Below are 10,804 nucleotides of genomic sequence, written 5' to 3' on the forward strand. Positions count from 1 at the left end.
TAATGACTTTTAGATAGTATCCTCTCCTCAAACCATAGCAAAGTTACTGAGTAAATAGCAAACTCAGCAAGTTGGGAATGGAGATTACTCATTCCAGGAGATAGTGCAGACATTACAGCAGACGGCTTGAATAAAGCCCTGCGCCAACCATAGTGTGTGCCCTCTCACAATCTGAACACAATTAAAACACAGTTTTAGTTTTCCTAGTCTTTTGCTAGCCAAAGTCTTTGCACCTTTACATAATTCTGTTTCTGGAGGTTGTTATTTTTATTTTTTTGCTCTCTCTCTCTCTCTCTCTCTCTCTCTCTCTCTCTCTCTCTGTGTGTGTGTGTGTGTGTGTGTGTGTGTGTGTGTGTGTGTGTGTGTGTGTGACTTTTCTAATGAAAATATTGTCAGTTCCAATTTAGTGAACAAAGACCACCCCATGTGTGAGCCCACTGGAAGGCCCTCATAGATGGCCTGAGCCACAATTGACTCTCATCGCAGTACATTTGAATGTACTGTGTTAAAATGAGACATGATACGTAAGGCTCTGAGAACATTGCCGAAGAGTGGATGGAAAAGTTGTAAGAACCAGAGAATCAGGGAGTTTGCTGGGAGACCATGTCTCCTAAGAATGTCAGAAACTACATGCATAAAATCTTAGCAACATAACTGACTGCCCAAACATGAACACCAATAGACATGCTAGAGTGGATAAGGAAAGACCCATACAGCTTCAGTCCTACACAAAGAACTACAGATGATTAAGTAATGCTGGGAGCCAGAGAAATAGTCTTACCCAGGAAAGAGCGCATCAAATGGTTATTCAATACCAAATGGTTAGCCCTGAAACATACATTATACAGACTGAGCAGACTGTGTGTGTGTGTGTGTGTGTGTATGTATTACATCACACATACACATATGTGTGTAAGAAAAATTAATAAAAGACTATTAATTTGAAAGATAGGGAGCGGTATATCAGGAAGATTGAAGGGAAAAATTATGTAATTTTATTATAATCCCAAACAAAATTAAAATGACATAAAAAGCAAACACATGAGCTGTGATAACAGCCCAACTGTTTTACTCCGTGTCATATTAATCCTGAGAGAAGCGAAAGGTGCATGCAGGAGTTGGGAGTCATGCAGGACCAAGGTAGAATTCCGTGTATGAACCAGCTGTGCGATCACAGCTTGAGTGTGTGATCACAGACATGACCCCTGAGCCTCAAATCTCTAGGAGGGTAATGCAGAGTTCTCCGTGCCAGGCCAAGCACGTGCCAAATACGAGAGTTGCTGATGGCGGGCCCTCACTGCCATCCTAATGTGTTCTTCTGCTTTCTCCTTTAAGTTTGGGACTCGCTTCATCATTGAAACCATGGAGGCAGCAGGGCACTCTCTCAGTACCCTCTTCTTATGTGGAGGCCTAAGCAAGAATCCGCTTTTTGTGCAAATGCATGCTGACATCACTGGTAAGCCCCAGGGCAGGGATAGGGCTGGTGGAAAACCTTGGGTTGTCAGCAGAAGTGAAAGGTAAGGGCAGGCTGAGGATAAGGTACCCTTGGTGGTGACTCAAGTTATCAAGGTAATGGTGCAATCTGTGTCTTCATGATGGAAAAAAAAAGCACTCTCAGATATGTGCAGTTACTAAACAAGACACCAAAGTTGGCAAGGGCAGATCTTAATTCAAGGAACCTTTACCCATCTTTTTTGAGTACTTCTGAACCAAGCATTGTATGGGGAATATTGAAGGCAAATAAATGAATAAAACATGACCTGAGCTCCATGAAGCTCAAAGACTCCCCAGAAAGGCAAAAAGCAAACAGATATAATAAATACACTATGAGAAGAGCCCTGGTTGGGAAAAGCACAATGCGCACTCTGCTCAGTTTTGGATCATGAAGCACAGGACAAGTGATCAGGCTATCTGAAGAAGGAACCCAGATTCCAAAAGCCGTGGACAAGGTAATAATTACAGCTGTGGCCTGTAATCCCAAGGGGACCCAGATGCTGAGATTCCTTCTCAGTGCCCAAGGGGTTCTGGCCATAAAGTCATGCATTAAGCATCTTGGTGATGGGCATAGGGGGTAGGGAACAGTGGCAGACTGGCATCTGGGAAGAGCTCAGAGCTCCAGGAAAGGTCTCTGGGAAGATACCTTGTAGGGGTATAAACCCTGACCTAGACTCAAGTCTCTTTGGGCCAGTACCTTCAACATTCTAGTATCTTCTCCCCAAGTGTCTCCTGGAGACTGGTGCTCCCTCTCGTACCCATTGCTCGGTATCTAGATACCAGGTATAAGCACAGGACAAGGCTCCCCTTGTGGTGGTGGTTGGGGAGAGCATAGATGGCTGTCATGAGCCCACCTTACCCTGGACTCCATTCCTTATGAACCCACCCACTGTGTTCCTTCCACAGAGAGTAGGTTGGTGTCTGAGCTCAGACTGACTCATGAGCTCATTCCTGCTCCAGGCCATGCAGATACAGGGCCTTTATCCAAGTGACAGGCTCAGTCCCTGCATATAAGGTACTAAATAAGGAACTAAGTAAAATACCTATTCCTACCTTACAGATAAGTAGACCAAGGCACAATTTGGGGGATCACCTAGAAAAGCATGTTGTGTTAAAGATAGATTAGGATGTAGGGAAGCATGGACTTTGCCCCCCTTAGCCAAGTGCCTAGTCTGGTGGTAGGAATCATACTGCAATCATTAATTCTCCCTAACTGCTGAAATTAGAAAGTAGACTGCATTGTAGTCAAGCAAAGAAGCAAGAAGGACAGGAGTGGAACATTCAATTGGCTTCCCTAAACCAGGCAGCCACCGTAATATCGGGATTGGGATTGTACCGTTGAGCCAGGTTTCTGGACCTTTCCTCTATAATAACTCTGATGATGCCAGCCCTGTTCCAAGGTTTGTAAAACCTGCAGAAGTGGACCACAAAGAGTGGAGTAGACAGAAATGAAAGCAAGGATCAGCTGGGTGGCTCAGATAAGACGCAGGCCTGAAGTCTGTCCGCTCTGTGATTCCCCACTTTTTAGCCTTCAGGTACCCAAAGCCACATCCCACCTCAACGGAAGCAGGTTAGAAGGTAGCTTCAGTAGAGGGAGTGGAGAAAAGAGGACCCTTGAGCAGGGTAGCCAGATGTAACCTGGGAACAGCCTGGCCACTACAGCTCGGGGATTTTGTGAAAATGGGCCATTCTCTAGTCATGTGTCCCTGAGCATCAAAAGCCAGGGAATGCCACTTGGCTGTGAGCTCTGCTTTGGGAACTGTGTTTCTCTGGGCTGCTGAATGGAAGGCTGTTAGTGGCTGTTCGGGTTCAGACTGAAATTGGACCCATTGTCTCTAACTACTGGCCAGTTACAGCTGTGGACAAAGAGAGCTTTTCTTTGCCTGAAATTCCTCTACTCAGGCCTGACAAAGGATGGCACAGTGCATCTGCCTTCAAATGCTTTGGCTTCTGCTAAACTCATTAATGCATTCGATAAAATAGCTGACATTCCAGGCAAAGCCTCCCTCTTCCTGCCTTCACCCAGGGCTCAGAGAAAGGAATGCACTTGAGTCTGTTCTGTAAAGAAGCCTGAGGAAAGGTGAAAGCCCTTGGTACCTTTAAGCACTACAATTGCTCCGCTTTCCCTGTCCAGAACAATTTAGACCAAAGCACAGCATAGTATGAAATTCTCAGACATATGCATGAAAAATTACAGAGCTGAGTAGTAGAAAGATCAGCAGGCCAGCTGTCTGACCTAGGGGAAGTCACTTTACTGGTGAAGCCCGGGGTACCTCTTCTGAAAAAAAAGCAACAATGTTGTTGTCTACCTCATGTAGGCCACTCTGAGGTGCTGTGTTCTAGGTTCTTGGGAGCCCCCAGGGAGTGATTCTAGCCTGTTGCCTCACTTCTTCCCTCCAGGCAGCCCTATACCCCAAAGGAAAGGGCATGGTGGAGAAAAAGTGTTTAAGACTTTATAAGCAATTTTGGCCAGGTTAGGAAAAGCAGGCTTTATTAAGGCAGGAAATATGGGCTGCACCACCTTGTGAAATGACTTGGGCACCAGAGACACTTCCTGTACCCTGGCCATGGACTTAACTGTGATTTCCAAAAACAATGTGCATGCATGTACCACGTAACTGTAACCTTCCTGCAGACTTGGGACTAAATGTTCAGTCTTGTAAATTGTGCTTTTTTTAGGGCTGGCAATTTCTCTAGGGTTTCCTTCTTCCTGTCTCACTATTCTGACTTTTAGTTCTTTACCCCCCCCAACACCCCTCCTCCCACCACACTCACAAGCACCCTCTGGGTACACAGGTTGTCAAGTACTTGGCTTGAGAATACAAAGAACAAGATGTCCCCAAGAACTCCATTCCCAATCAGCAAAGTTTCCATTGTCTTCTGACCAGTGTGCAGAAGAGTATAATAGAGACCCAGAGGTCAGAGGTGACAGGCCAGGCAGGGAAGGCAAGCTTGCTTAGACTTGGCCAACTTGAATAAAGGGTTTATATACAGTGGTAAGGAAAACCTAGGCAATCAGGGAGACCCCCATAGCTGCTAACCTATTTCCATTCCCTAGGCTTAGGGATGAGGAGCTGGAGGGAGCCAGCCTAAGACAGGAGCTAGGTCCAGTTTTAGCCAGAGAGCACTTTGCAACTGAGAAGACAGAGGTATGCAGAGGTTAAAGAACCTGTCTAATATTGCCCAGCTGTGTCAGCAAGGAAGCCAGAATTCAAACTCTGGCAAGCCAACTCAAGACTGAGCGCTAATGAGGAGCTCCTTGGGGGTTCCCCTGGCCTCTACCGTCCGAGGAAGCAGCCTGGGACCGAGGAAGCAGCCTGGGACTCATTCCTTCCTACTCAGAAATGGTGAAGTTGTGGGTCTGTTGCGAAGAACTGAAGATGAACGATTTTTGGAAGGGTGTCTTCAAAAAAAAAAAAAAAAAAAAAACCTGTTCTCTATCAATAGGAGGCCTGAGTGGTAACAGATTCACACGGGCGTGTAGTATGACTTCTGGCAGAGCCAGCAGTGCCTTTCTTCGTGGTCTGGTATCTGTCTTTACCCTTGGGATGGTTGATGAGACCTGTCCTTTGCCTTCTTCATAGCTCTGCTCTCCAGCTCCCATGAAATCCATACAGAGCCTTTCTTCTTGGCCATGTTGAGTGTAACAGGAACAGCCACCATGCCCCCAGGGCTTCACACAGAATGCAAACATGTGAGCTCCACCTGAGGGCTCTGTCACCGGCCCACACAGTGTACCTGTGCAGTGAGCCTGATCCCTATTTGATTTCTGTTTCCTGGCTGTCTGTAAGGGGGTGGGAGCTGACCTGGCCTGGAGGAGCCAGGTAAGTTAGCAAATGATCCTCCCTAGAAGAGGAGGGAAGGGAGCTGTGGCCCTTGTCTAAAGGAAACATTTCTGCTGTAGAACTTTCCAAATAGGATCCCTGTCTTCAAATGTTTATTTCAGTTTCATGTCCACTGTGTCATCCACTGGCCCGGGGATTACCAGGGCTGAAGGAGTTAAAGAGATGGTGAAGGACTCCCAAAGAAAGAAAGCAGGGAGGAAGCCAGGCCTGAGCCTCTCTCAGATCTGTCACTTTCCCTGGTGGCTTAGTAGCACAGTGAGAAGCAGGCCCTGTTATAATTCTTGAAGTCCTCTAAGATGTCAGTAGGATTCTGTTTACCTGCTGTCTGTGTAGGGGGTGGCTAGAGCTGACCTGAGCTGCAGGAGCTAGGTAAGATACTAAGCGAGCCTCCCTAGAGAGGCAAGAAGAGGGCTGCAGCCTTTGTCTAAAGGAAGCCTTTCTGCTGCAGACCTTCCCTCTGTGGCATTTCCCGTCATCTATTGATTAGAAAAATCATGTCATCCTGTGAAAGTGGATGGAATTTTATCCCTATCCTTCAGATCAGGAAACTGAGGTACAGAGAGGTGGAGATCCTAACTGAGGATCACATTGTGAAGTGAGTGAAGAAGCAGAGGTGTAAATCATGTAAGGAACGAGAGTAGCCTGTGAAGTCCACATGAATCTTCAACCTTGGGACTTGTCATATGGATTCTTTGCGCCTGGTGGATCCCTGCTTACCTTCACATGCCGTTTCAGTTCCATGACTATTTCAGTTTCATGTTCACTGTGTCAACCACTGGCTCAGAGACTCATTCTCTCGCCATTTAATTGATGGCCTGGGCCCTGCTCTAAGTGTCAGAGACATGGTCGTAGACAGAATGGAGCCCCTAGCCTCATGTAATGTCAGCTGCAGGGCAAGGCGCAAGACTAAGGAAGTAAACCACATGGTAGAAATGTGTGTGTGTGTGTGGGGGGGATACGGGAGCGAGGAAGGAGCAAGGAAGTTGTCTCATCATTTTAAATGCAGTGACCAAGGAAAGCTAGGGTTGCATTTGTACTGTAGTGAAGGGGCAGTTACATGGACATCTGGAAGAGCCCTGAAACCAACTCAAGAAATCACAAGGAAATAGGTTCACGTGGTGGCTAGAAAAAAGAGAAGCCAGATGGTGAGGGTCTTGCCAGACTATCTAAGGATTATGGCTTGTGCTAGAGATGAGTCAGAGAACCAGCCCTTCCATGGCCTGTATCCTATCTATCCGCCCATCTGAGACTGGAATAGCAGAGCACAGCCTCATTCATTTCAGCCCTCACTGGGCCCAGCAAAACATGTGATAAAGTTAGAGGCGAACCAGGAACCTGGGTGCCAAAGTCTCACAAGTTGATAGGTATGGTATTGACCACATTGAGGCTTGTGGCTGGTACACCAGCCATCACAAGGCAGAGAAATCTCCCAGAACTAGAACTGGGAACTTCAGGAAGGTACAAGGTACTGCTGCTTCAACATCAGGGGCTTTGCCTCCAGAGGTGTTTGCTGGCTCCCCACAGCCCTGGTTCTGCTGATTAACCAAGGTATGACTTTGTCCTGTGCAGGCTTGCCTGTGGTCCTGTCACAAGAGGTGGAGTCTGTCCTCGTGGGAGCTGCTATTCTGGGTGCCTGTGCCTCAGGGGACTTCACTTCTGTGCAGGTATGTTAGGATTCATGGGTTGCTGTGGTCCCTGCCCTGTCTGAGGCTGTCTGTCCTCTTGACAGCAGCTCACAGCTTGCACAACACACACACAGGATATAATTAGTGAATGATGGGTTGCAGCCAGAGAATCGCAGGCACTCACCACCTCTGACGTAGTCACTGTAGCCTCCCTTGGTTTCACCTCTGTTCATGTGAACTGTTCGGCTTCTCTCTCCTTTATAGGAGCTCCTACATAATTTAGCCTCAGTTTCTGCTTGGCCATTTTCCTTTGATCAAGTGAAAGAGTTGATGCTCAAAATATTGGTTTTCCACATGGACTTCAGGGTTTTATTTGTTTATTTCATCTGCATCACTTTCCAAATACCTTTGAAGCCTCTGCCAACAAGAAACACAAAAGAAAGTGTTGGTGAGGGGAAAAAAAAGAATTAAAAATAAAAAGAAGGAACAAAGTTTAGGAAGCCGGAAACAATTTGGTCGTGGTGATTTGAGTACACGAGTTTGCTCTGAGCTTCCTGGCAGCCAAGACAAAAAAAAAAAAAAAAAAAAAAGATAAATTGCATAATTCTTATTTTCAAAAAGAGGAAGCATCCTAGTTTCTGGTAAGAGACAAGCTTTTCCTGATGTGAAATAACAAAAGTGATTGTACATGCTAGAGGTTGTTAAAGGCTCCCAGCGTTAAAATGATAACAACAACCAAAAAAATCCTTTTAAAAAATGAGTATGAGGTAGACTGTGATGACAGACAGGCTCTGCAGTTAGACTACTTGGTCTCAAATGCTGGCCTCCCTACACGTGAACTCTGAGGACTCAACCATCTCCTCTGCACTTGTACTTCCCTAACTCTAACAGTGGCCAGTAGCTCCTATGGCTCGGTTGAGCTTATGCAGTCCCCACCACAGCTCTCGTATCCCCATTTTAGAAATGGGGAAGTTAGGCAATCTTCCTCTCCTCTTGTATCTTTTCTCTGTGTGTGTGTGTGTGTGTGTGAGAGAGAGAGAGAGAGAGAGAGAGAGAGAGAGAGAGATCTGACGCTTGGAGTTTTGGTTGTCCTCTTGGGCTGATGAGGTCTGTAGAGCAGATATTAGACACCACAGAAGACATCCTTGGTTGCTGAGCCAATCCTGGGAGCAGAGTACTAGCTCTTGGCCAAGCTCATGAAACAGCTAGTAAGAGCTGGAAGCAAGTCAGACCCCCTAATACCAGCTGAGAAGCAGAGACTTCAATCACTTACCCACATGCCCCAGTGTTTCAGAACCAGGTGTTCTAACAGTACCCCAATAATTAGAATTCAAGTTGCTGTGGCTGCCTAGTGTAGCAGACACTATGCTAGGTTCTTTAGTATAGCTCTCCTAATACATATAATACCCTTTCCTGGCCTGTAAGAGAGACCCAGAAAACTTGCAAACTTAGACCATTAGAAACTTTTAGTGGCAGAAGCCCATTTCCAGTGTAAGGATGGAGCTGGGCATGTGGCTTGGTGCTTAAAGCACTTCACTGCTCTTCCAGAGGACCTGCTTCCAATTTCCAGTACATTAGGTGGCTCATCTGTGGAGTTACCATCTGTAGCTCTGGTACCAGGGAGTCGACTACCCTCTCTGGCTTCTGGGAGTGCCTGAACACTGGTGGCGCCTATGCATACACCTATGCATTCAACCTACACACACAACAAAAACTAATCAGTTACTCAATTCAAGATAATGTGTGCAACTAATTGTCACTGGATGGCTGGCTGTAGTGATACGTCGTCTTTAAAAGGTCCAATCTGGAAGCAGCGGCATTAGTGTGACTGCATCTGGAGCTGCTTTGCAAATGTAAATACATACACTTGACATTCTTCATATTTCGTCGAAAAAGAAGCAAATGGAGATGACCAAGCCTGGGGACCAGCTTAGACTCTACAAGGTGATCCTGTCTGTGATTCATACTTTTCAGCCTATACTTCAACAGACTTTTCTTAGAACTTCCAAGATTCTAACTTGAGGTCCTCACAGAGCTCAAGAAAGATGAATGCTTCCTGCCAGATACCCAGTCCCCTAAGCTGTCATGGTTGATGGATCTTACCTAGATAGGCTGACTCCGTACACACTGCCAGGGTCATCGCCTTTAGATAAAGGAAGATCATGGGTTGGAAGAGACATGGTTGGAAAATTAGAGAAAGAGCTTTTATGTGCCTGGAGAGAACCTGTCCCAATTTCCTGTGGCCATGGGTGACTTCAGGCTTGGGTAGAGCTTGGACTTTACTTTTCCAATACCAGTGGATCAAAGGGAGCCATAATAATGGTTTTACTAGAAGTTACTGCAAACTTCTACATACCACAAGTCTGACAGGATTTAGTCAGCTAAAGGAAAAAGACAATGGGAGGACTTTACAGGAGGAGTGTTAGAGAGAGTGGCTGAGTCCAGGTTCCACTGCTGTCACGTGTCCTGGCACATGTGGGCAATTCTTTTCTCATGCCCCTGATCTTTCCTGTATGCAGAGTTTTAGCCTCAAGGGCTTTGCCCCTCTTCTCTGGCCCTTTCCTACTCTTCCATACCTTCTCACTATTCCCTCTTTAAATGGGGGAATCAAGAATAAAGAGTGAAGAGTATCCTAACGAACTGTTCTTCAGGAAGCCTCCAGCCTGGTTCCACCCAAGGAAAGTCATGCCATCTGTATGTCTGCAGCTTAATGCTGCAAAAGCAGGACACAGGTATGCTGCTCTTGGGATCAGAGTCCAGATGTTGAGCTGTGTCATGGACAGGTAACCCTTCTCTTATTTGTATGTATGAAATCATATGGCCTTGGCCAAGGAAATGCAGGCTAATCCCTTCCACATCCTCAGTATCACTGCACTACAGAATAATCCCCTGCATTTCTGGGAAACACAAAACATATCATTTGAAGTTGGTAGCATAATACAATACTATGAAAATTAAAATATATAAGTTTAATTTTAATATATTATATATTTATATAGGATATATAATATATAATATATTCACATCTATTTATATAGATGTGAATATATTATAAGACAAGAAGCTAGTTTCAGGAAGTTGTGAAAGTAAAAAACAACCAAAGAGTGGAGACAGACATAAAGTGCCTTTCCAGTGGCTGCTTTCTTCAGACCTCCTGTAGAGGTCATTAACTTTGTGTAATTTTTTTTTTTTTTTTATCTTAAGTAGAAGCAAGTTTTGTTCCACAAGCTTTCATTCCAGGAATGCTATTTATCTTGAACTGCCCTTCCCCAACTCCCCCCAGCCCCCCCCCCCCCCTGGGATTCAAACACGTGATACCCTCCTCCCTCCCCCCCCCCCCCCCAAAGCAGAGGATTGAAGATCCCAAGGCAAACTTAAGCAAAAGGGGCAGTGATGGGTGCCCAACAAACACCTATGGCCATTGTAAAGGGAGTGTGGGTGTGAGGGAAATGACCCAGCTCCTCAGAAGCCTCTCCACCCCAACACTTGAGGGGTGTCCCCATCAGCTACTGACTGTGCTCTGGACTGCCATTAGCTCCCACCAGACTCCTGCTTCTCCCCAACTAACACCTACCTGCAAATGGCAGCCACCCAACCCTCTGTAGTGTGTGTTCACAGGATAGACCATTGCAGACAACAGAAGTCTACCCCTAGGTCAGGCTTTACAAATGGCCCTTCTCGCTTGCTTAGGCCACCCTTCCCCGTCTTTTGCATTAACATTTGCCTCATTTAGAGCCACATAGTTCATCAATTATGATGCGCTTCAAATTTGTTGTCTATGTATGAACATCTCTCTCTCTCTCTCTCTCTCTCTCTCTCTCTCTCTCTCTCTCTCTCTCT

At 46.0% G+C, this 10,804-nt stretch overlaps 1 protein-coding gene across 7 annotated transcripts in view; it reads left to right on the forward strand.

Annotated features, from left to right (window-relative positions):
* Nucleotides 1-10,804, forward strand: part of Fggy (FGGY carbohydrate kinase domain containing) — a 379,357-nt gene that overhangs the window by 288,505 nt on the left and 80,048 nt on the right. For all 7 annotated transcript variants that reach the window (XM_021199715.1, XM_029540042.1, XM_029540043.1 and 4 more), the window contains 2 exons: nucleotides 1,336-1,456; nucleotides 6,909-7,003. In XM_021199715.1, coding sequence (XP_021055374.1) covers nucleotides 1,336-1,456; nucleotides 6,909-7,003 — 216 coding nt within the window. The remainder of the gene's footprint in view (nucleotides 1-1,335; nucleotides 1,457-6,908; nucleotides 7,004-10,804) is intronic.

Source organism: Mus pahari, chromosome 6 (assembly GCF_900095145.1).
Source record: "Mus pahari chromosome 6, PAHARI_EIJ_v1.1, whole genome shotgun sequence".
In the NCBI taxonomy this organism is placed as follows: Eukaryota; Metazoa; Chordata; class Mammalia; order Rodentia; family Muridae; genus Mus; species Mus pahari.